This window comes from Biomphalaria glabrata, chromosome 8 (genome assembly GCF_947242115.1).
Source record: "Biomphalaria glabrata chromosome 8, xgBioGlab47.1, whole genome shotgun sequence".
NCBI lineage: Eukaryota > Metazoa > Mollusca > Gastropoda > Planorbidae > Biomphalaria > Biomphalaria glabrata.
In genome coordinates, this window is record NC_074718.1 from 7390878 (window position 1) to 7418418 (window position 27541).

At 38.6% G+C, this 27541-nt stretch overlaps 1 protein-coding gene across 1 annotated transcript in view; it reads left to right on the forward strand.

Annotated features, from left to right (window-relative positions):
• The window catches only part of LOC106065343 (gamma-aminobutyric acid receptor subunit alpha-2-like), a 124771-nt gene extending 97283 nt beyond the window's left edge, over positions 1-27488 (forward strand). The window contains exons 5-11 of the mRNA XM_056039589.1: positions 5704-5927; positions 12967-13049; positions 16347-16475; positions 17346-17498; positions 19585-19799; positions 20932-21064; positions 23349-27488. Of these exons, the coding sequence (XP_055895564.1) occupies positions 5704-5927; positions 12967-13049; positions 16347-16475; positions 17346-17498; positions 19585-19799; positions 20932-21064; positions 23349-23551 (1140 nt within the window). The 3' untranslated portion in view covers positions 23552-27488. The remainder of the gene's footprint in view (positions 1-5703; positions 5928-12966; positions 13050-16346; positions 16476-17345; positions 17499-19584; positions 19800-20931; positions 21065-23348) is intronic.
• The last annotated feature ends 53 nt before the right edge of the window (positions 27489-27541 follow it).

Sequence of the window (27541 nt, forward strand, 5' to 3'; positions counted from 1 at the left end):
TCGGCTTCATTCAGCGGTTCTCAACCTTTTAGGCTCGGCGACCCCTTTTTACAACCCCCCACTCTGCCGCGACCCCCCTAGCACACACACACAGCAATAGAAAAATGGACAAAAACAATTCATTTTTCGATGGTCTTAGGCGACCCCTGAGAAATCGTCAATCGAGCCCCAAAGGGGTCGCGACCCACAGGTTGAGAACCCCTGGCTTAATTGTCCCGAAAGCACTTTCTCGATCTCGTCATTTGGATTCGACGTTGAGACTTCTAGGATTGACAACAGCAATCTAACTCTCGGCCATCCCATCCTTCACCTTCTTCAACCATCCCTTAGTTTGTTTGACCGTTGGGGGCACCACACAAGATCTGTTGACAGTCCTTCTCCATTCCTCTCTGTCTTTTGCCTTGGACAGTAATCTCCCTCAATGGTTCCGATAGCGCCGAAGTATTTAAAACTACTGTCACATGTCAGCTTTTCACCTCCAATAGTGATCTCCCTTTTAAGGCCCTATTGGCTATTAGTCATAATTTTTTTCGGCCAGCTAAATAACTTGTTAAAACACAATACCCGTTATTCTGTTTGGGGACATGGCAGACTTTGAAACACTCCAATACATAGTAAATTCAATTACCAACCAAGTGCTGATAAATTGTCAATTATCAAAGAAGCGAACTCTCGCACGTAGCGGCTCCCGGGGCGAACAGTTTTTACACTTAGCTGGCTTTTTACTATTCTCGCCACGTAAGCCCCCCACCCCGCAGGCAAGTCACTTCCCGTTTTAATCCGATTTCCCGCTGTTTCGTAAAGAAGACCGCTATCTGGAAGAACTAATAATTGTCACTATTAATACTTCTTAAAGTAGGGGGGAGGGAGGGGCAACTGTGTGTTTGTGTTAGTGTGTGTGTGTGTGTATTTCAGTGTCGAGGCTTGACTTGATGCCCGACAAACAAGTTCCGGTAATGTCACGTACAAATATCGATACCTAGCGGAAAGAGTTCTGTCCCTTCCTTCATCTTAAGTCTGAACTGTAAAAGTTAATCGCTATCTTGGCCCTTAAAAGTTGTACTTCTTTAATACTTCAAGCAGTCAAAATCATTGATTTATGAATATCGTTTCTGGATGTTACTGAAAAAAAAGTATGAAGCATATACTAAATGCAAAGCACATTTGTTTTATTCTGTGCTTCTCTTTTTATTTTGTAGGTTAAAAATACACAAACTTGCTTTTATAAGATAAATACATTATCTAAAGTTTCTCAGTTTTTCAAAAGATATAACTAGAAATGATGATACTGAAGTTTGGTATGTGGTAGATAAATCTGTGTTTCAGGCTAAATGAAAAAATGAAATTCATTCGATTTATTTGGCTTGCTGGGCGTGTAGTCTGCGTTCTGGACTGTTGTGTCGATTGTCTAGGGTTCGATTCTTGCCTGACGCTACTCTTGCCTATCTGCGGGAGGGTCAGGCTAGTATGTAATAAACTTGAATTGTGAAGGAACATCCGAAACATCTAGAAGAAAGCATACAAAACATCTTCCTAGATCAGGAGTGGTCAATTCATAAATAGACCCAAAGGAGACTTACCTTTAGTGTCAACGGGTTTTCGGAAGTGAAATTTAACTTAACATCTATCTATGAGTTCAATTACCCCCAAGTGCTGATAAAGTAGAAATTATACATAAAACACATAATCTTCAAATACAAAAACAAAATTTAATAAAATACTCAGAAAGACAAAGATAAAGACACACTCCTCGTTCCATATGCTAGGACAAATTTGTACAAATGCTCCTTCTTCCCTAGTGCTATTAGAGCATGGAATGGGTTGCCTGAGTTAGCTAGGAAAACCAGTGAATTGGCAGAATTTAGGTCATTGGTTAATATGCATGACTAAATGCATGACACGTAGGACGTAATCATCTTCTTTTTTGAAGTAACGTCTGTTTTATATAAGATAAGATAAGATAAGTTCATAAGTGATTAGACTCTGATCATATTCAATCTCAACTGTGGAGTTTGATGCGAGGTGGTTGAGTGGTAACGCGCTTTGCTTCCAAACATGAATCCCGGGTTTGAATCCTGGTACATATGCTACCAATGTTTGAAGGCTCTAAGGATAAGAAAAAATGCATTTTGACTTGGTTAAAAAAAATTATCTTTATTAAATTTAGATAGTGGCTCTACTATAGAACGTACAACAGTATACAAATACACCACAAGCATCAATACCAACAACAACATAACCACAACACCTTTCAATAACAACAGAACTCTGTCAAAATTTCTGCGGAAGTGTTGGAAGCAACGAAATTTTAAAATAAGTCGACATTTATAGCGCTGTGTAACAACACTAAATGGATGTAGGTACTTTGCTCACTGTATTATGGTACAACCACAAGAGCTAAAACAACAATAGTTTTTATTGGGAAACTTTGAGGGTAAAACTGAGAGGGCTGGGGTGACACCCTGAGCTTACCGCTCCGGATGACATCCACTCTAGTGACGCCATTAATATTTTTGTTTAAAAATTGTTTTAAAATAATCTGAAAGTTTTATACCTAGTTATAGTACACAATTCTGTCATATAAGTAAACACTAAATTTAAATTATTGAATCTTATGTACGAATAAATGACTTCAATTAATTATCTCCACACCAGACATACTGGAATGTATAATTAATCTTAGATTATATCTAGTCCTCTAAGGTCCTCATGAGCTCACTGCGATACTGTGTGGCCTCAATGTTGGGTTGACGACAAGTGAACATCTGGAAACCGGTACCGGTCTGTCAACTTGTGGAGGTTTCTCTACTAGTGATTTGGGAAAGCGGTCATAGTAATAGAGTTCAGCCTATAAACAATGGCGTGGGACTTATGACTGAGTGATGTACACAAACAATTGTTTGTGTTGGTTAGCCCGCTTTGTGGTACATAACAACAGTTTCAGGAATTCAATCGCACCAACAAAAACATTTATAGTTCCTGGAATCTTTGGGCTTCCATAGAAAATAAAGACAAATCTTTCCGAAAGAATCTCAAAAATTTCGTTTGTCTACAGCAAAGGACAATGGACAACCCAGTGATCGTCAAGTTTGGACAATTTAGGAACAATTTTAACGTGAACTGTTGTGTAAACCGTAAACTTATGTTAGTGTCTTATGTGTTGTTGGCTTCAATACTGAAAAACCATTTATATTTCTTGGAATCTTTGGGCTTCCATAGGAAATAAGGACAGATCCATCCGAAAGAATCCCAAAAACTTCGTTTGTCTACAGCAAAGTGATCGTCAGGTTTGTAAATCTGTACATTCATGCATCCATTAAAGAAAACAAGTGACGACCAAATTATCACGAGCCATTCAACCTGCTTGGTTTAGTCTTGTGTGCTTTCGGTACTGTAATCCTCCTAAATTGCCGTATAAAGGTGAAACTAATCACTGTTCGCTTCATTAATTAAAATAAATTGTAACGTATTAAAATGTTGTATTAAAATGTATTAACTATGTTTTTACATTGAATTAAAAAAAAACGCATTATTTTTGTATTCGAAATTTTTCTATGATACTTCATAAAAGTCTCTAATTTTTTTTTCTTTTTATGTCAGAATCATAGTTTCATTAGACCATAGTCTTTTCCGGGTCTGAGAGTCCAGTAACATTGTTTAGGTCTGTGATACTTGAACTATTTTAGGCCAACTTAAAATGAGGGGATGCGAATCACTTTACCCCTGTTTAGAGACCCCCCGATAGGGGAATAGCCGCTATTAGTTCGTCCGTCCGTCCGTTTAGATCTCGTAAACAAGAAAAAGATATTGAAAATCCGACATCATGACATTTTAGACCTTTCAAAGTTCTAATGCAACCTCTACTTTTTTTTCTTTTTTTTTAAAACGAAAAATTTAATTTTTAAAATCAACTGTGTAACCAGTTTTTTTTTAAAATAATGTACACAACTTTTAAATGATTAATTTTTAGATTCGCGCATTGGTACAAAAAAAAAATTGCATGTAAGGTCACAATGGTAAAAGTATAAATGGCTCATTTTAATATATATTGTGCATTTATTAACTAACATTGAATGAAATACTGATTGAAATGTTGTTAAAAAATTTTGATACGAACTTCGCTTAGTTTAAGCTTAGGAAAAAAAAAACTGTTTTGACAGGTCCTCAGTATACACTCCACAACAATCAATATAGTACCAAAATAGAGGCCATATATAGATCTACATTTATACATAAATGTCTTAATAATTTGAACAAAATTTACATCTATAAATTAGTATGGCAAAAGTTTATCTTCTGATAGCGTAGGGGTGCAGATTTATTTATTAAGTCTACGGTAGTATGGCATTATGAAGCGGATCGGACTCGAACTGCATTATGTACCTTATTACCGGTGGCACTAGACTTGATTAGATCTAGTAATCCTGATCCCGTTGGTCTAGTAACGTGTAATTAAGACATTTAGACCTAGACCACAATGAACCACAGTTTTTGTTAAACAGGCGTTAAATGATCTACACGCATTTTTAGAAAAGAAAACAAGAGACTTTTGCTTACTCTTCAATATCTATTGACAATGTCTAAGCTAGGGATTGGAGAGCCTGGGGGCATGACCATTTTACTGGCCCCTGCAACATGACATGAGATAATGTACTTGATAATTATATAATTCTGAATTCAAATTGTTTGTATAATTTAAAAAAAAAAACAAAAAAAAAAAACAACATATAGACTGTTTAGATGAATAATACCGTTGTTTATTGGTGAGATAATGCTAAAGTGATAAATTTCAAATCGCCTCATGTCGTGCTTTCTGTGCAGCAAAGGCATCTGTAACTTCATCTAGTTGTATTATTGACTCCACAGGAATAGGGAATAGCAAGATTAGATAGCAGTAGCGTAATATTTAATATTTAATGTGAAAAAAAAGGACATTCAGTTGGATGTGGGCCCGGGTGGACTTTCGAATTTAAACCTTCCTTCTCCCCAAACCTTAGCTACGCCACTGTGTGTTGAAAACAAAAGATGCCCAAAGAGCGATGGAGACAATATACAGTGGTCAGCACAGGTTGGTCAAGAGTACTATCAACAAACATGTCGATATATAGGCCATTCAAATTGTAATAGCGTCTGAAATACTAGCAGACTTATATGATGCTGCAGTATAATATACCTTTTGAAATTTCCCCTCTAGTAATTAAATATCGTTGCCCCAAAATCCTAGACTGTTCAAGGCAGTTCTTTTCAAAGCTATTTTAAGTTTTGTCTACATTGCTTTAGAGCTAAGTGTAATTTAGTATATTACACGCAGTTTGCAATGCATTTCACTTCATAGTTCTATTTGAATAGTTTTTCAAGGCTGTTCAAGGCTGTATTTATTTCAGTAAACGACACATCTAATAGCTCCATTTAATTAGCTGTTCTAGACTGTTGAAGGCTGTTTTAGGCTGTTCCATAAGTTTTTTGTATTTATTTCAGTAAACGATACATCTTATAGCTCCATTTCATTGGCTGTTCTACGCTGTTCAAAGCTGTTTTCGGCTGTTCCATAAGCTTTTTGTATTTATTTCAGTAAACGATACATCTTATAGCTCCTATAATTAGTTGATCTACGCTGTTCAAAGCTGTTTAGGGCTTTTCTGTAAGCTTTTTGTGCTTATTTCAGTAAACACTACATCTCATTGCTCTGTTTGATCCTTTCAGTCGTACAGCATGCAGGTGTACTTTAGACAGCGCTGGAAAGATGACCGTCTGTCCTTCTACCTCCCAAACATCACCAGCTTCACCCTCAGCAACAAGTTCATCAACAACATCTGGAAACCCAACAGCTATTTCATCAACGGCAGGAACAGCAAGCAGCACAACCTGACGGTGCCCAACGCCTTCATCCGCCTCAGCTACGACGGCAGCATCTACATGTCCGTCAGGTAAGTCACAGCTATGGATGGTGTAAAAATCTACATCTGCTGATAAGAACTACGGTAGGGTGGTGGCCTACCTTTTCTTCTGTGTGCCATTTTTTTTTTGCTTCTAATTTTGATGTGATACACATATTTACTTAGTCAATTATATATATATATATATATACCCTGTATTATCATTTGCTATATATCATTTGTTAATAATAATAACTATAAGGCGTGGCTTCGTGTCCGAAGATTCATGAGGACGGTAGTGTTTCCCATGGCTACGCAGCCCTAGCTGCGACCTACATATTTTGCAATCTCATGCACAGTCATAACCAATTCCTGCCGGCGGTCGAGTTATTTCCTTTTCGCCGTCCATTTCTGTCCTTGGCAGCTGATTTTGTTTTGGTCTCAAATGTGTGTGTATATATATATAAATATATATCATTCATTTCATTTACGAAACAATTAGTCTTTATCCTGCAGTTTTACATTTAAGTCATTGAGATGGCTGGTAACATCTACCAAAAATGCGAAATCATTCTTTTTAATCACGTCTTCTAGAAAATCGTGAACGATATTTTTTTGTTTCCAAAGTCTTCTAAAACTTGTCTTCTAGAGATGGAGATATTCTACACCATCACCTTGACCTATCCCTTAGTATGCTGGACCGTTCGGGCATCACACAAGATTTGTTGACCGTCTTTCTGCATTCCTTGCTGTGTTTTTGTCTTGGATAGAATCTTCCACTTCTTCTTTTTCCTGGTGCTGTTCCCTGAAGGAAGGTCTTTGCGAGCACTGAAGACCTTGTAATATGTCCTTGTAACATATGCCTTTTTATTTTTACAATAGTTTGCAGGTCATCGTGGGGTCTAATCGCTACAATAATCTCTTCTTTGTGATGCGGTCTTTAAATCTACATCTATCTAACAGTTCGCACAAGTCTCTAAATTCTCTTGTGTTTAATCCTATATCCATATTTGTATTCAAACAATCCTCTACCGGTTTAATAATATGAGATGTATCACGCAATGATATTTCAGAAGAAGAAGATCTAGAAACCTTTCTGGCAGGGTTACAGTTCCAGCCTCTAAGTCATTGATTGATACAGTACTCCATCAGTACAGACATTTAAAAGCTTACTAAATTTTAACTGATGATTTTATAGAACTGACTTTGCTTTCTCAAACAGGCCTGTTTTTTTTTTATCCATGGATTCAAGGCCAATAAATTCTTCAAAGGTGTTGAAATTATCCTCAATTCCTCTTATAAGAATGATTAGCATCACAAAATAACTAATCTCAGTAGACTCGTTAAAAGCAAATAAGATAAGCGTGCCGACTCTCGGAAATATCGATGCTAAACATTTCAAAACTACCGTGTTCTGGGTATTGGGATGATTAGTACTATAACTATGTAGATTTGGAAGTTATAATAGCAAGTCAGATAAATTCGATTTATGCATTCTTTTATTGTAATCATTTTCTTAGGTAGCTGGCAGGCTAGTTCTTGATTTTTTTCCTTGGATGCATAGTGCGCACTTTTCGCGCATTGTATTACATATTTTAGAAGTTCTACACCTTATTTAAGTACACTTAATTTGTATATAAGTATAAACCTAATAAAAGTTTTTTTTCCATTAAAATCTATTTGCAATGTATTTGGAATGTCCATTATTCCTTCAAGATAGAAGTACTGTAATGGATCTATTGGAAGCAAACTGTGGCAATTATGTAAATGTTAACTTGTCTATTATTTTAAACAAGCTGCCAAAACTAAAAAATAAAATGATTCATAACTTTAACTTGATTATTGTTTCCGAATACAGGAATCTTGTTTGGGCTAGCTGGCTCAAATGTCTACATAATAATAAGGTGTTTGATCCTAATCACTTGGAATTAACATTTAGAAAAATAATGGACTTTTGGGTAGAGAATTATCTAGTTTGATTTTCATATACCTGTACAATGCTCATGTAGTTTTCCAGAAATAGGGTGTTGGGGGTCAAGGATATCTGATATTGTGTTGATTGTTCTGGAGTAGAGTATACTTGTATCATTTTTCTGTCTTTAGGGGGTTCATTGGTTAGGTAGTATGTCTTTGATATTAAATAATATTTCTATTACTAAAAAAAAAAAAAAAAAAAAATAAGAACTTAAGATAAAGTAGCCTTTTTCTAATACACAATGATACTCCTCACTATTTTGGTACAGTTACTCATCCATTTTACAAATCTATTTCAAGAATTTTACCTGGTAATAAACATTTAATACACAACAAAACCAAAGAATCATACACAACACTTAAAAAGCTGTTACATGAAAGCCTAGTGAATAGGATTAAGTGGGGGAGAGTTCTTGGGGTGACAGAATTCAAGGACACATTCATAAACCTACACAGTATACATATCCCACCAAAAGCTAGAGAGATAAGTTATAGACTTATCTTTGGGATGACCCCTATGGTTACAAGACGGGCAAATGACAGTGAATGTATATTATGCCACCTTGAAAATGCTGATAATGAGAAACATATGTATTTGGAATGTCCATTATTCCTTCAAGTTAGAAGTACAGTAATGGACCTATTGGAAGCAAACTGTGGCAATTATGTAAATGTTAACTTGTCTATGATTTTAAACAAGCTGCCAAAACTAAAAAATAAAATGATACATAACTTTAACTTGATTATTGTTTCCGAATACAGGAATCTTGTTTGGACTAGCTGGCTCAAATGTCTACATAATAATAAGGTGTTTGATCCTAATCACTTGGAATTAACATTTAGAAAAATAATGGACTTTAGGGTAGAGAATTATCTAGTTTGATTTTCATATACCTGTACAATGCTCATGTAGTTTTTCAGAAATAGGGTTTTGGGGGTGTTCTGGAGTAGAGTATACTTGTATCATTTTTCTGTCTTTAGGGGGTTCATTGGTTAGATAGTATGTCTTTGATATTAAATAATATTTCTATTACTATTATTATATTTTTAGGTTAATGACTTTTCAATTGTTTATGATTTAATACTTGTGAATTATGATAACTTACAAATAAAAACATAAAAAAAAGCCCACAAAAGAGGCAAGATGGCCCATAAAAGAGGCACATAAAGCCAAAAAAAAGGCAAAGAAAAGAGGCTTAAGGCCCAAGGATTCCTATGATGATAAAGCTAAAATTGAAGGCGCAAATAAATATAAGAACTTATAAATAAAAATTAGAAAAACTTTTGTAAAAAGCCCACAAAAGAGGCAGGATGGCCTAAAAAAAGAGGCCTAAGGCCCAAGGATTCCTATGATGACAAAGCTACAATTGAATAGCGCAAATGCTGATGTTTCCTTTAAAAAAAACGCAAATGCTTCAAATAATATTTCTAGCATACATCACGCTCAAAAGCAAGAATTGTCTAATTGTTCGTGAATTGTTGACCTCAAGTAATTAAATGACATCCCAATATGAATTTTTTTTCTCCTATTTTTCGAGAGATTAGGGTTTTTTTTGTTTTTTTTTTTTAGAGAATTTAATAATTTTAGGAAATTTCCTCTAGGTTTCTGGAAAATCAGAAGGCCGCGGGAACGCTGTATAATATAAGTTACAGTTGTTTAATGTAATAATTTACACCTATGAAGTGACCGGGGATGAAATGACGGGTATGAAGTGACTGGGGATGAAATGACAGTAGATGAAGTGACCGGGGATGAAATGATGGGGATGAAGTGACCGGGGATGAAATGACCGTAGATTAAGTGACCGGGGATGAAATGACGGGTATGAAGTGACCGGGGATGAAGTGACCGGGGATGAAGTGACCGGGGATGAAGTGACCGGGGATGGAGTGACAGGGGATGAATTGACCGGGAATGAAGTGACCGGGGATGAAGTGACCGGGAATGAAATGACGGAGATGAAGTGACCGGGGATGAAGTGACGAGGATGAAGTGACCGGGGATGAAGTGACCGGGGATGAAGTGACCGGGGATGAAATGACGGGATGAAGTGACCGGGGAGGAAGTGACGGGGAGGAAGTGACCGGGGTTGAAGTGACCGGGGATGAAGTGACGAGGATGAAGTGACCGGGGATGAAGTGACCGGGGATGGAGTGACAGGGGATGAATTGACCGGGAATGAAGTGACCGGGGATGAAGTGACCGGGAATGAAATGACGGAGATGAAGTGACCGGGGATGAAGTGACGAGGATGAAGTGACCGGGGATGAAGTGACCGGGGATGAAGTGACCGGTGATGAAATGACGGGATGAAGTGACCGGGGATGAAGTGACGGGGAGGAAGTGACCGGGGTTGAAGTGACCGGGGATGAAGTGACGAGGATGAAGTGACCGGGGATGAAGTGACCGGGGATGAAATGACGGGATGAAGTGACCGGGGATGAAGTGACGGGGAGGAAGTGACCGGGGAGGAAGTGACGAGGATGAAGCGACCGGGGATGAAGTGACCGGGGATGAAGTAACCAGGGATGAATTGACGGGGATGAAGTGACCGGGGATGAAGTGACCGGGAATGAAATGACGGAGATGAAGTGACCGGGGATGAAGTGACGAGGATGAAGTGACCGGGGATGAAGTGACCGGGGATGAAGTGACCGGGGATGAAGTGACCGGGGATGAAATGACGTGATGAAGTGACCGGGGATGAAGTGACGGGGAGGAAGTGACCGGGGAGGAAGTGACGAGGATGAAGTGACGAGGATGAAGCGACCGGGGATGAAGCGACCGGGGATGAAGTGACCGGGGATGAAGTGACCGGGGATGAAGTAACCAGGGATGAATTGACGGGGATGAAGTGACCGGGGATGAAGTAACCAGGGATGAATTGACGGGGATGAAGTGACCGGGGATGAAGTGACCGGGAATGAAATGACGGAGATGAAGTGACCGGGGATGAAGTGACGAGGATGAAGTGACCGGGGATGAAGTGACCGGGGATGAAGTGACCGGGGATGAAATGACGGGATGAAGTGACCGGGGATGAAGTGACGGGGAGGAAGTGACCGGGGATGAAGTGACCGGGGATGAAGTGACGAGGATGAAGTGACCGGGGATGAAGTGACCGGGGATGAAGTGACCGGGGATGAAATGACGGGATGAAGTGACCGGGGATGAAGTGACGGGGAGGAAGTGACCGGGGAGGAAGTGACGAGGATGAAGTGACGAGGATGAAGCGACCGGGGATGAAGCGACCGGGGATGAAGTGACCGGGGATGAAGTAACCAGGGATGAATTGACGGGGATGAAGTGACCGTGGATGAAGTAACCAGGGATGAATTGACGGGGATGAAGTGACCGGGGTTGAAGTGACCGGGGATGAAATGACGGGGATGAAGTGACTGGGGATGAAGTGACGAGGATGAAGTGATGAGGATGAAGTGATCGGGGTTGAAGTGACCGGGGATAAAGTGACTGGGGATGAAGTGACCGGGGATGAAGTGACCGGAGATAAAGTGACCGGGAACCATAGATATATATATATTACAGTACTTACCAGGCAGAAATTATACCATTCAATTATTTAACGAGAGTGATTTTAAAAAAAAACGAAAATAAAACAACATTTTGTTAAATCTTAATAAATGTCCTAGTTAATTTATTCTTTCTCTCTTTAAGAAAGCTCTAGCTTATAGACAGCGTTCTTAAAGAGTCCTAACAAATGACAATGTCTTTTGTAGTTTCTATTTCCTTTATCACGCTGCCTCTTTCTGTTGATCCTATTCCTAGCCCCACCCCACTTGTATTCCTCTCGGCTAAAAAAAAAATCCAATTCATCTCAAATAAATTCTTTTTTTTTTATTTTCACATCATTTCCTGTCAGGTAATTTCGCATTATTCTTCTGTTCCGGTTTTGGGGATTTATTGAAGGAGGAACGCACCGGAACGGAGTTCCGATTCTCTTTTTTTGGCATAAAAAAAGGCACTTGGAAATTCTGGTTTAATATTAGCGAGAAATAAATGCAGGCTACAATCTTCTTACTTTAAATTATTATTTTATAATAACATACTTTTATTGCTAATTAGTTTATTGTATATTTCATCGCTACATCATGTTTTATTCTTATAACTGTGTGTTCAAAATGTTTTAAAAGTTTTTTGTAAGATATTTTTTTCGCATGACAGGTAACAATGTGATCACGTATCAATGTGATCATATATTAATTGTATTTTTAATTCATGTATGCGAGTAATAATTTAACAATTAAATAATTTGATCATGCAAAAATGTTAACGTATATAAATATAGACATGTAATAATTTAATCGTATGAAAATGTAATCATGCAATAATCATGCACTATTATAATCATGTAATCATGTAATAATATAATAATAAGCTCATGTAACAATATCATCATGTAATAATGTAATAATGTCATAATGCAATTATCTTATCATTTTATAATGTCAGCTTGTAATAATGTCATATTGCAAAAATGTAATCTTGTAATTATGAAATCATGCAACAATACCATCATGTAATAATGTAGTCGGAGGCGGGGTGGCTGAGCGGTAAAGCGCTTGGCTTCCGAAATAGGGATTCCTAGTTCGAATCCTGGTGAAGACTGGGATTTTTTTGGGGGGATCTTTGGGCGACTCTGAGTCCACCCAGCTCTAATGGGCACCTGACATTAGTTGGGGAAAAGTAAAGGCGGTTGGTCGTTGGGCTGGCCACAGGACAGTCTCGTTAACGTATGCCACAGAAACAGATGACCTTTACCTCAAATGCGCCATAGACCACAAGGTCTGAAAGGGACAATTTATATATTTGTGTTTATAATAATGTAATTATGTAATAATCTCATAGTGTATTTATACTATTATTAGCTTGAAATAATGTTAAGTTGTAATAATGTAATTATGTAATAATAATAATTTACACCTATGAAAGTGTGGCCTAAGGCCAGTCATGCCTGTCTTTTAATATCAGAGATCTAGTGATACCGCTAACGGAAACTTTAGCGAGGTGCATACCTAGCAAGGTCCGAAACGGGGACTTTTTACCGTATACTTCGTGGGTAGGTGTGAACACTCTGCTTCTCATTTCTCTTTCCAGGCTGACTGTGAACGCCAGATGTCCCATGATGTTGTCCAGGTACCCCATGGACAGAGTGGTGTGCCCTTTGTTCATCGGCAGCTGTAAGTCACCAGTCTCCTTGTGGTGATCCGTCTAGATGTCACTATTGTTCACAAGTAAAGCCATTCAATGACATGTCTTTCAATGTCAACAAACAAAGCATAGTCTAAACATTTATACTATCTATAAAATGTTTTTGATCCTTACAAAAGATTTTGGGATCTAGTTTTAAACCAAGCATGCTAAGAACACAACGCATTGATTCACGAGAGTCTTGGTGTTAGAGTAGAACGGTGTCCCTCAAACTGTGTTCCGCGGAACCCTAGTGTTCCTGAATAGGTGTTTCATGAGCTACTGGAATAATTAACTAGTAGGCCACCACGTGAAAATAATCTATGTAAGCAAAAAATACTCAGAAAATGTGCCAGATGTTCCCTTAAGGAAAACGTTTGGGAGCCACTGGTGTAGAAGAGGAACTGGCTCATTGCTTGTTCTTACACTCAGTTGATCATTAGTGGAGAGTGAGATGTGAGATGGCTGAGAGGTATAGGTTCTTCTGGCTCTAACCCCGACTCAAGATATCTTATGTTTTTTAAGGGGCTAAAGGCAGCACGGAAACCTTCCCCATATATCCTCACTTGTCACGTGTCAGCAAAAGATATTAGACCAGAGCGCGCTGAGATTATTATTAGCGTGAAAAGAAATGACACCAGCTTGAAATATAGCTTCTAATTAAATCCACATGGGGGGAGGGATTTTTATCGGGACTATGGACATCTTCTCATGTTCATTATTCTGTGTAACTATTGGTGCACCAACCATGATCCTTTTCCATTCTACTTTTTTTTTATGCCCAGGGTTAGGCTCTATTTCATTGACGCATTTTTTTTTTCTTCCTCTACTTCTTTTGCCTGTTAATGTTCCCTGCAGGAAGTCCTTGGCTATACTGTGTCAGTATTAACCGCTAATATTCTATATAGTATTTTAGCTAAACGTAAGGGCACATCTATATATTAGGAATAGTCTACCATGTGATCATCATCATTATCTGGACCTTGACTTTCGTCGTAGGGGGGCGCTGAGGCACTTCGCGTACAGCTGTCCATCAGACTATTCAGATAAAATCCAGTCCATCCTTTTACATTGTCAGACCAGCTTTCTCTTGGTACGACTCTTCTTTATCAGTTTAATGTACATTGAATGATGACTTATGACAGTGATTCATGTCTTACAATATAATTGAATATAATGGACCAGCTCAGCTTTCGTCTCTTCACAGTATTGAGAAGCTCATCCTTTAACTCGTTCCCTCCTAACTGACGATACCAGCGTTGATTCCACCAGAATGTGGTAAATAATTACGGAAAGAGTCAATCCACCCAGAGTGATGACATCGTAAAGCAAAATTTTCTTACTTTTCCGGCATGATATTTATCTATTATTTGTAGCATTTACTCTTAGAAATAGTTGTCTTTGCTGTTACATTTTTATAGCTATATATATATAAGGCTTGTCTTCGAGTCCGAATATTAGTGAGGAATACAGTATTTTCCGTGGCTGTGCAGCCCCAGCTGTGACCTACATATTTTGCCACATCCAGGGCAAGCATAACCATTGTCCGCAGGTGGTCGATTTAGATTTTCTTTTCGCCGTCTGCGTTTGTCATCGGCAGCAGATTTTCTTTTGGGGTCAAATGTGTATCCCGCGGTCTTCGTGAGTGACCTCCAGCTGTCTCGTTCCGACGCCGCTTCCAGCCAGGTGCTCTCTTCTATGTCAGCCAAGGAAAGTTGACGCCTAAGCTGGTCTTTGAAGCGTTTCCGTGGGGCGCCTCTGTTACGTCGACCACCTTTTAGCTCACCAAAAAAAAACACAGTGTGGAGTTCAGGCGCTCCCGTGAATCATCTCCCCGTGCGGTAGATAGGGAATTGTCCACCAGATAGTAGGCAGGGAAAGCAGAGCCAGCGTCAGCCATTTAAAAAGTAAGAATGGAGCTCGTTAGTTATTCAGACATTTAAAAAAAAAATTTTTGTTTGGGCGAAAACACCAAGAAAGGATTTGTGGGGTTCAACCACGCAGACTAAACCCACTGAAATGCTGTGAGAAGTCGAAGCCGTTCAAAAACCATGCCGGAAAGGTCGAGGACAGCTTTTGTCCGGAAAAGGTGAAATGACCTCGTTACGCTTACGACTAAAGTCAAGGGACAGATGATGACGAAACAGTTATTCGTTATTAGTTTTACGGTTAGGTCATAAACTTACGTTGGGGGAAAAAAATATTTATTAGCCCCCTAGAAATCACGGATCCTCCGAGAATGATGCAATAGGCGCGTTTTCAGCACCTTGGATTATCATGAGCCGCCTCGAGTCACAAGGGGGGATAATTATGAGGCGCTTTTCACACTTCTGCAATCCAAAAGGATGACACATTATTGTCTCTATCCTATATTTTTTGGGAGGGAGAATATGAAGATTTAGGAATCATTGTAAAGCTCAATGAAAACGAGAACAAATAATGAAAAGGTAAAATTTGAACATTTAAATAAATACCTAGTAAGGATCATATTAGCTTTAGCATTTACGCATACATTCTTTATTGAATTCATAGTGAGCAATTGTATATTACAAATTATAATACAATATATTTCTCACTAGGCCAGTGTTTGCCAAACTTTTTCTTTCACGTAACACTTTGCAAATTTTGAGAATTGAGCAGAACACTTTTTTGTTTAAATAAAAAAAAAATTAATCCCTATTCTAAATTTAGCATTATTACTTATTTTCACCTCACAAGACGGATAAAAGACAGACATATGCATTAGGAAAAATATTGTTTAATCACTTCGAAGGTGATTATGGTATTGAGTCTTTGAAGAACAATCTGCTTGCTGTAAGGCACGCTATTAATAAGTTCCAATATCTGGTGTAGCATCGAGCCTGTTACTATTCTTTTTCTTTTGTTTCAATACAATATGAAAATGATTCGCACTAATAGATTTTAGGAAACGGAATTACATTATTATTGTCTTATCTTAAAATATTGTGGTAGACTACTTTTAGACAAACTCAACCAGAAATCATGAAATGGTTGATCTTTGTATAACTATCTTTGTTTCAAATTAGGGTGAACCCCCGTTCAAAGTTCATAGTGTGTTGTTAATAAGTTGTTATAGACATACACATCTTCTGTTGCTGAGATGAGCTATAAAAATACAATATTTCTGTTCTGCATTTACTGTAACGTTAATTCACGTGGTGGCCAACTAGTTAATTACTCCTATGGCTTGGGTAACACCTGGTCACTTGGGTTCCGCGAAACACGGCATTAGACGATTCTCTAATGACCCCTGTGTCTTGTTCTAGTTGGCTACACAACAGATGAGGTGGTCTACAGGTGGGAGAACCAGGTGGACATTGATCCAGGCGTGACCTTGTCCCAGTTTGAGCTTGGGCGCATAGAGCAGCAGAACATTACCAGGAAGGGGAAATATGGTACGAGCTTTCTTGATTACATAACCTCTTAAGTGCTAGCTAATGGGTTTTTTCATTTAGCTACTTACAATATCCTTTATTTTCATTTTTAACTACTGAATTATAGTTTTTTTTTTGACGGCGTCAGAATATCTCTGTCTTTTTTTCACTCTCTCTCTCTATGTCTCCTTCTCTCTTTTTCTCTCTTTCTCCTTCTCTCTCTTTATCTTCTTCTTTATCTATCTCTCATGTTATCTCTTTTTCTTTCACTCGCATTCTCCTTTCTCTTTCTCTCTCTCCTCTCTTTTATCTCTTTCTCTCACTTTCTTTCTCCTTATAAATTTCATTATGTCTCTTTTTGTCTCTCCTTATCTTTTTCTCATTTTTCGTATCTCTTTCTCTCTTTATCTCTCCTTATACCTCTTTCATTCTTTCACTCTCTCCACTTCTCTCTCTCTCTCTCTCCCCCACTTTCTATCACTTGTATAACAATCTCTTTCTCTCTCTCTCTCTAACTCTCTCTCTCTCTTTCTTTCTCTCTCTCTCCTTGTCTCTCTCTTTCTGTCTCACGGAATAGACTTTTCCTTCTACCTATAAAAATGAATGTCTATAAAGCAGTGGTTCTCACATGGCTCTGTGATGTGGGTGATTTATAAGTAACATTGGTTGTTCTTCATATCTACATTTTTTTACCTTGAACTATTATACAGGTCAAACTAGAGTTTTCCCAGAGTGTCCAACGAGCGAATAATTCTTTTCCGATCGATATACATTAAATATCAAATTACTAGGAAAATCGTTAGAGCCGTTTTCGATATCCTTGTCCAGGCTATGGAGCCCACCCAGGTTCCAAGAAGCACTGTAAAAAAATGTCTTTGTTTAAATTTTCAGGAGACTTTTCCATCTTGCAAGTGTATATCCACATGAGTAGAGTAGTTGGGTATTTCGTCATTCAGACTTACGTCCCTTGTTATTTGATCGTCTGCCTCTCCTGGGTCTCGTTCTGGATCAACAGAGACGCTGCACCTGCAAGAGTACTGCTAGGTAAGATGCCTGGTAGGCAAGAGTACTGCTAGGTAAGATGTCTGCTAGGCAAGAGTACTGGTAGGTAAGATGTCTGATAGGTAAGAGTACTGGTAGGTAAGATGGCTGCTGGGTAAGACTGCTGATAGGCAAGAGTACTGCTAGGCAAGAGTACTGCTAGGTAAGATGACTGATAGGCAAGAGTACTGCTAGGTAAGATGGCTGATAGGCAAGAGTACTGCTAGGTAAGATGGCTGATAGACAAGAGTACTGCTAGGTAAGATGACTGATAGGCAAGAGTACTGGTAGGTAAGATGGCTAATAGGCAAGAGTACTGGTAGGTAAGATGGCTGCTAGGCAAGAGTACTGGTAGGTAAGATGGCTGCTAGGCAAGAGTACTGGTAGGTAAGATGGCTGATAGGCAAGAGTACTGCTAGGCAAGAGTACTGCTAGGTAAGATGGCTAATAGGCAAGAGTACTGCTAGGTAAGATGGCTGATAGGCAAGAGTACTGCTAGGTAAGATGGCTGATAGACAAGAGTACTGCTAGGTAAGATGGCTGATAGGCAAGAGTACTGGTAGGTAAGATGGCTAATAGGCAAGAGTACTGGTAGGTAAGATGGCTGCTAGGCAAAAGTACTGCTAGGTAAGATGTCTGATAGGCAAGAGTACTGCTAGGCAAGAGTACTGCTAGGTAAGATGGCTAATAGGCAAGAGTACTGCTAGGTAAGATGGCTGATAGGCAAGAGTACTGCTAGGTAAGATGGCTGATAGACAAGAGTACTGCTAGGTAAGATGGCTGATAGGCAAGAGTACTGGTAGGTAAGATGGCTAATAGGCAAGAGTACTGGTAGGTAAGATGGCTGCTAGGCAAAAGTACTGCTAGGTAAGATGTCTGATAGGCAAGAGTACTGCTAGGTAAGATGGCTGCTAGGCAAAAGTACTGCTAGGTAAGATGGCTGCTAGGCAAGAGTACTGCTAGGTAAGATGGCTGCTAGGCAAGAGTACTGCTAGGTAAGATGGCTGATAGGTAAGTGTACTGCTAGGTAAGATGGCTGCTAGGTAAGTGTACTGCTAGGTAAGATGGCTGCTAGGTAAGTGTACTGCTAGGTAAGATGGCTGCTAGGTAAGTGTACTGCTAGGTAAGATGGCTGCTAGGTAAGTGTACTGCTAGGTAAGATGGCTGCTAGGTAAGTGTACTGCTAGGTAAGATGGCTGCTAGGTAAGTGTACTGCTAGGTAAGATGGCTGATAGACAAGAGTACTGCTAGGTAAGATGGCTGATAGGTAAGTGTACTGCTAGGTAAGATGGCTGATAGACAAGAGTACTGCTAGGTAAGATGGCTGATAGGTAAGTGTACTGCTAGGTGATGGCTGCTAGACAAGAGTACTGCTAGGTAAGATGGCTGATAGGTAAGTGTACTGCTAGGTGATGGCTGCTAGACAAGAGTACTGCTAGGTAAGATGGCTGATAGGTAAGTGTACTGCTAGGTGATGGCTGCTAGACAAGAGTACTGCTAGGTAAGATGGCTGCTAGATAAGAGTACTGCTAGGTAAGATGGCTGCTAGATAAGAGTACTGCTAGGTAAGATGGCTGATACTTAAGAGTACTGCTAGGTAAGATGGCTGATAGGTAAGATAGGAAAGAGTACTGCTAGGAAGAGTTTAATCAGGGCTGGCCTTGGATAATTGTAGGCCCTAGGCAAAGGGAATTTTTAATCCCTAGACAAAGTCAATTTGGTGGTCCTAAATGAAATAAATAAAAAAGAAACAGCGAAAAATAAAATTAGGCAATTCATTTATAAAAACCTGCTCGTCTATATCTAAATCGACAAATATCTAAATCGACAAATCGACAAATAACTGAACTTCAAATATCGCAATTCTTTCTCTAATTTTTTGTTGAGTTCTGTACGAGGCTCCCACCATTTGGAAGCCCTAGGTGGGTGCCTAGTTTGCCAATGCCTAAGGCATGCACCGGCTTAATACTTTCCAACTCGCAAAGAAAGATTTTTTAGAGAGTTAGGGAATAGTGGGTATTGAAATTATAATTAGTAACATGTCTTGATGTATAAGTTAGGGCTTGATTATGCATACCTTACTCTACAGGTGTCACCACTATTTTGACCACAGCCGCCATAGGTATGACTGTGCGGGAGGGGCTTCCAAGGGTTCCCTACCCCACAGCTCTAGACGTGTTTCTCAACATGTGCATCTTGTACCAGATGGCCGCCTTCATCGAGTACGCCGCTGTCAACTACTTCACCAAGCTCATGCCACTCGAGGGAGGCGCCGATGAGGACGATGACGAGGCGGATAACTTGGTAGGTAATACTGCCATCGTGATTGCATGCTTGTGTGATTGTTGTAGATGATTCAGGTGTTCTTTCAGAATGGATGATTTTTACATCCTGTGGGACGATAGGCAGGGTTGGAACCCGGGACCATCTAGACGACAGTCCAGAGCGCGTACCTCACGACCAGGTAACCATCAGTAAGGTTGGATTTGTAGTTCTATATGATTCTCTCTTCATCTGTTTTTTATATTTAACAAACTGGAAATAAACAATTAAAACATTGGCTACATTGCAATGGCCAACAAAATATAACAGTATACGCCATGGCCTATAAGTTGCAAATCTGCAGCACACCTTAAAACTTGAAATACTTGAAGTGCCGTAACTATCATTACTCTGTACCTGGCGCCTATTGTGTAACGGACCCCTTTGTTCCGTCATCGGTAATGCGTATTTGGGAAGGTTCCCCTGCGTATTATTTTCTAAAGATATTGTAGGGGATTGATCTCATGTATAAACATTAGATTCTAGATTGAAAAATATTGCATTTATACATTATGGTTTATATGTTTAGGTCTATACTACCTATGTGTCTGCTTTAATGAACATAAGGATTGTTATGAGATGTTTTTGACTATTTTATCTTGGTTGGGAGGGCACATAAATTATTGGATTGAAAACAAAATATAAGCCTCTAAAGATCTAATCTCTCCCTCGAATGCAGCAAAGTTTTACTTCCCTTGGGTATCTACAATCTTTTACTTCTCTTGGGTAGCAATCTTTTACTTCCCTTGGGTAGCAACAATCTTTTACTTCCCTTGGGTATCTACAATCTTTTACTTCCCTTGGGTAGCAACAATAAATAAATGCATAAATTATAGCTTTTATATAGCGCTACTTTTATGCTTATAGCATGCTCAAAGCGCTTTGGTTCAATCTCAGTTGTGGACCAGTGAGGTGTAAGGGGTATCTGGGAGAAGGTTTTCCGTGCTGCCTTTAGGCGCTCAGTAAACACAACTCTGCTCGATTCGGGTGTCGAACCTCGAGCCCCCTTCCCATTTTGTAGATACAATCTTCTACTTCCCTACTTACGTCCCTTGGACTCCACAGTTTCTTGCATCAGATAGACTATGTTTCTAAAAACAACTTTCCTTGTCAGGTGAAGCCAGGAATCAACAGAAAAGTAAAAAAAGACGGTGAGAATCACACGGCAGAAGCCGAGTCTCTCCTTGCAGGAAATGGACAGAATCTGGACAAGACGTATAGACACATCATAATATCACGAATAAAAAGTGAGTCGTTGAAACAAAACGTTATGTTCAAATAATCTTATTAAAAATTATTTTTCTGCAATATTATATTATTAGGATGATAAGATGATAATCTAAGAATCGCTTTTGTAATTCCCTAATCTTATATCTAGATATCAGTGATTATTGGGGGGGATCAAAGGGACAAAACCACATTTATGTCAACAACTCAGCATAGAGGAGTTGCGTCTCTTTCCATTACGATGCCGCTTACTTCCCATACGTTAATTAAGCCACGTCTCATCAAAGTTTTTACATTCAGATCTATTTTAAAATAGTTTATTTACATAGATAATGGGATAACAAATATTGAGCTTTAAAAGATCTGAAAGGCATATGGTATAATCTAACGATTAGTTAAGTATAGCTTGATAACTCTTACAAAGGCCATGTGAAAACTAAAGGAAAAACCACCATGGCTGACGAAGAAAAGAAAACGAGCTACCCTGTCGGACTAGCTATAAAGGACTAGCAGTGAAGGACTAGCTGTGAAGGACTAGCTGTGAAGGACTAGCTGTGAAGGACTAGCAGTGAAGGACTAGCTGTAAAGGACTAGCTGTGAAGGACTAGCTGTGAAGGACTAGCAGTGAAGGACTAGCAGTGAAGGACTAGCTGTGAAGGACTAGCTGTGAAGGACTAGCTGTGAAGGACTAGCAGTGAAGGACTAGCTGTAAAGGACTAGCAGTGAAGGACTAGCTGTGAAGGACTAGCTGTGAAGGACTAGCAGTGAAGGACTAGCAGTGAAGGACTAGCAGTGAAGGACTAGCTGTGAAGGACTAGCTGTGAAGGACTAGCTGTGAAGGACTAGCTGTAAAGGACTAGCTGTAAAGGACTAGCTGTGAAGGACTAGCAGTGAAGGACTAGCAGTGAAGGACTAGCAGAGAAGGACTAGCTGTGAAGGACTAGCAGTGAAGGACTAGCAGTGAAGGACTAGCTGTGAAGGACTAGCTGTGAAGGACTAGCTGTAAAGGACTAGCAGTGAAGGACTAGCTGTGAAGGACTAGCAGTGAAGGACTAGCTGTAAAGGACTAGCTGTAAAGGACTAGCAGTGAAGGACTAGCTGTGAAGGACTAGCAGTGAAGGACTAGCAGAGAAGGACTAGCTGTGAAGGACTAGCTGTGAAGGACTAGCTGTAAAGGACTAGCTGTGAAGGACTAGCTGTAAAGGACTAGCTGTAAAGGACTAGCTGTGAAGGACTAGCAGTGAAGGACTAGCTATGAAGGATTAGCTGTAAAGGACTAGCAGTGAAGGACTAGCTGTGAAGGACTAGCAGTGAAGGACTAGCAGAGAAGGACTAGCTGTGAAGGACTAGCAGAGAAGGACTAGCTGTGAAGGACTAGCTGTGAAGGACTAGCTGTAAAGGACTAGCAGTGAAGGACTAGCAGTAAAGGACTAGCTGTAAAGGACTAGCTGTGAAGGACTAGCTGTAAAAAACTAGCTGTAAAGGACTAGCAGTGAAGGACTAGCAGTGAAGGACTAGTTGTGAAGGACTAGCTATCATGAAGAGCTGTGAAGAACTAGCAGTGAAAGACTAGCTGTGAAGGATAGCTATCATGAACAGCTGTGAAGGACTAGCTGTGAAGGACTTGCTGTGAAGAACTTACTGTGAAGGACTTGCCGTGAAGGACTAGCTGTGAGGACTAACTGTGAAGGACTAGCTGTGAAGGACTAGCTGTGAAGGACTAGCTGTGAGGAATAGCTGTGAAGGACTAGTTGTGAAGGACTCGCTGTGAAGGACCAGCTGTGAAGAACTTGCTGTGAAGGACTTGCTGTGAAGGACTTGAACCAAATATCTAGTCCAATGTCATTTAGGCCAATGTCATCTGTACACAGTGGACAGAAGTCTCGAGATGACGAATGTCACCGAATTATTGGCCGGAGATAACCCGGAAGCTCAACCAATGTGGATAATTTTTACATAGTTTTTTCATGTCTTGATGATCCAAGTATCTGACAAGTTCTGAATACAGGAGAAAATGAAGACTGTCTTATGTTAGAAATTTCAGATGTGTCTTCAATATAGATTATTACGTTCTACGCGTATCCATGCGATAATCTAGTCGTGCATGTTAATTATCTTATCTTATCTTATAAAATACAGACGTTGCTTAAAAAAAGAAGATGATTACGTCCTACGCGTCTTGCATCGAGTCATGCATGTCAATTAGAGACTTGAATTCTTAAGTTATTTTTTTTATTCAGCTGTTATAGTTCGTAGAACCAACAATGTATCTGTTTACATTTTAAATCGTCCTTGTTTTCCCAGGATGCAACCACTGCTTCCTGGCATTCCTCAGCTGCATTGTGGGAAGCTCCGCCTACCGGCAGAAGCGAACGGAGGCTGCAGACCCGGAGGCGGGAAACAGCGTCAGCGACATTGATATGGTCTCTAGGGTTGTCTTCCCGTTGACCTTTGGCCTCATTAACCTGTGTTACTGGCTCATGTATTTTTACTTAGAAGTTAGTTGACTAGATGGTGAGGTGTGCATTAATATCACATGTTTCCTTTGAGTCATTATTTTTTATAGAGTAGTGTCTTTAGCAGTGGCGTCGCTAGGCGAGTGCGAGGTGTACGGTCTACACCTGGTAACATTTTGTAAAGGGTCACACCAGAGTGATTAAAATTCATAAACAACGAAGTATTTTTAAAATTAAAAAAAAAACGGTGCAGTTATTATACAGGTGCACATTTGATGATGAGTGTTGTAAATACTCTATTCGTATTATGTTGCAACAAAAAGAATTAACCAGCCACAAAATGTATTTGAAAAGTGTTGTTGTTGTTGTTGTTTTGGGGGAAGGGGTTTACGCCATTGGCTACACGCACTAAACATCAATAACCCTAGCGACGCCTCTATGCTGTAGTATTTTGTTTATATTTTTAAGATATACAGTAAAACCTGGAAAAAGATGGGACTACCGTTATCTTATAAATAAACAAATTATTTTACATTCAAAATGTTTTCTATTAAATCAACTGAAATTCATGCTTTCTCTTATTGTCTTGAAATTGTGGCCGCTAAAAATGTGATCGAAATAAGATTATGCACTTAGGCTAAATTAATTTATATGCAAGAAAGCTGGTACCAGTGGCGGCCTTAGGGGGTGGCTAGTGGGGCAACCGCCCCAGGCCCCGCGCCTGAGTAGGGCCCCGCGATCGGAGAATTAACTGTCACAAACTTGATCACTACACATTTTCCTAATAAAATCCGATTGGTTGTTGATGTTTATATACGAAATAAACGATTTAAATTGGTTGCTTCTGTCTAAGTGTTTTTTTATTTTATATATCTTGCGCCATGGGATTATTATTTTTTTTAACTTGAAAGAAAAATCTTGTAATATGTAAAAGATATATAATGCATTTAAGCAGACAATAGTAGGTCAACAGTACTTAACTAATGTTCTACGTTTTATAACAAAAATAAGGTGTTAGAGGCGGACATACTGAATTGTTATTGTTACAGCGTTAGAGACGGATTAGCCCGTATAGTCTACCCTTACGGCTCAGGGCCCCGCACATGAGGCTCGCCCTGGGCCCCGCGCACTGCTTAGGCCAACCCTGCTGGTACCAATTTGTGTGTGTGTGACTTTATCCTGTGTGAAATGTGTCTGACAAACAGACTTGAAAGAATGCAACAGCTCTAGCCACTCTCGTAATAAATTGCAGATACATTGAATCAATTCTGCTTTCACATTTTAACATCATTTGTAACATTATAAAGGTTGTTGTTTTTTTTTATAAATTGAACAAGATACATTGTTCTTATGAAAGATAATATTTGGTCCACATTTTAAATAATTCGAAGAGATTGACAATGTCTTGCTACCATCCATGATCGTCCCACTAGATTGTGTGTTCAATACCAGAATTCAAATATAACGTTGAATTAATTGTGATATGATCTACATTGTTTTAAATAAATCATAGTTCATTGCCTCATATGAAGGGATCAAACACAGACTTCAGCCTTTTAAGCACACACAAATTTTAGTCTTAACTTTTGATGAACAATCAAATAGAATTTATAACTCTTTCACTCCTAGACGATGCCAACGTTGATTTGACCTCATTAAACTAAAATGATTTTTAGATTTATAAACTTTAATATGTGTTGCCTAAAAAATTCGATACCAAATATAACATTTTCTAATGAGCAAACAAAAAAGTTATTTAAGTTTAATCAGTGCAGGTTAGTGAAATACAAATGAGCCAAATGAATAATTCTATCGGAACAAGGAAAATAATTACGGAGAGAGAGAGAGAGAGAGAGAGAGAGAGAGAGGTTAAACTTGCTTTTTTTTTGTGACACGGTTATTGTGTGGTCAACCGTGACACACGGTCAAGTGTTAGGTATCGAGAGCTAGGGGACTTGGGGGAAGTGACGAGTGTGTAAACAAGAGGAGAGGAAGTCAGCGAGTGAAGTTGGGTATCTGTATATAACGTTGCCTTGTATATATGTTATGTTGAAATGTTCCACAATTAAATGACACTTTAAACGTAAAGGGACTTGTTTCTTCACACTTTTCTATAGCCTCTTTCATACTTATAGCATGCTCAGTGCCCCATGGTCCAATCTCTCTTTTGGACCTGTACTGGGAAGGGGGTATCTGGGACAAGGTTTCCGTGCTGCCTTTAGGCGCTCAGCACACACAGCTCTACTTGAGTGGGAATTTGAACTGAGCCCCCTTGATAGATGGTTAGATTTTAGACAAGTGGTTTTGTTCTTTGAGCCATACTTTCCACACAATTCGGTATTTAGAATATCTTATTCGTAATACTAGCATTTAAAAATAATATTTACAAAAATTGTATGGCATTGTAGGATTTCAATTAATCCTGTTGGTTAGGGATAAAGCTTTTAATACCATCTATTTGAAGTTGAGTATAAGTTTAAGTTGCAGAACTTTGCATATTCTTCATCGTCTGTTTACACTAGTTTACAGTAAAGGCAAATTTATCAAATTAAAAAAAAAAGAATACATGCATAAAGATCTCAATAAAATAAGATTTCGGAAATAACAATTCTTTAGACAAATCATTTAAAATGCTGATATTTCTTTTACTGGTCGTTGTGCTGGTTATGTAACACAATCGTTAACCGGTTACCATAGAAATTGATGACCTTTACATCATCAGCCCCAAACATCGCAAGGTCGGAAATATATAATTTACATTTTTTATTTTACAAAAATGATTAGGGTTCACGTCTAATGAACGAATTTTACAGGTTTTACTGTATCTTCTTATACAATACAAGGCGTTACTTCAAAAAAAGAAGTCGCTCTTATTTTTCTTCTTCTGTGGATTGAAAGAATCAGTAAAATTGTTTCAATTAAATAAGACATGCACATTCTGTTTTTATATCCGTCGTATGAAAAGTTTGACTTAAAAATTACATCGAAACCAAAATTTGCTTCATTTCATAAGAGCTCTTTTTTCCCCAAGTTTGAGATGTTAACGCACACCTCTGTGACGACCTCTTGTCTAGTGAAATACAAAATATCATTTTTTGCAAAAAAAATTTTAAGAGGCAAGAATTCAACTTTTACCATTTCTTAGTGGATAAAAGAAGAAATGTTTTCTGTAATCATTGCATCCGTTCAATGTTTTGTTCTAAATCTTATCTTATATTTGATATGAAAAAGTTACATTTTTACAAAGCTTATATCAACTCATTGTGTCTGTCTGTCCGGTAAAAAGTTGTAACATGTATTTTCTTCCATTTTCCATTCTAGGATCAACTTTGCAAAATTATTCATTGAACCTGACAAGAAAAATTACATTAAAAAAAGTCAATAAGTCAATCGATTGTTCGTGATTAATTATTTTGTTTGATATGGAAATAAGTGGAATAAATGTTACTAAATGAGAGATGTGGATGTATATATGGATTTATTCCCCATATTACACTTCGACTTGTTTTTTCTCCTACTTCCCATTCACGGATCAAGTTGAAATTTGCAAAACTATTTACAGTCGATGAGAATACGCGAATCAATCCAAAAATAAACCAATTACTTAATTATTTAGTACTAATTAATTAGCGCATTCTTTCCCTTAGATAAGCTCTGTTTTGTTTTTTTAACTCTTTCTCTCCTAACTGACGATACCAGCGTTGATTACACCAGAATGTGGTAAATAATTACGGAGAGAAAGAGTTAATACTCTTTTTTTCAATTGCTTGTTTCACTTATTTTTACGTATATTTATGAAGTCATTTATTTGCCAGTATTGTTAATGTATGATTTGCGAATCTGAATGACTGATTCAACTTGTAAGGAGGTCACAACTTGTGAAGGTGAGCTTGCAGTTTATCTTGTTTTTTAAACGCCAAAATGTTTATAATACATGTAAATGAAATTTTGATTGAAGGAAATGTCACATGATAATAAATAAACATTCACCATGTCAATAAACAAAAAGTTTCTGAGGTATTTTTTTCCTTTATTTTTTTT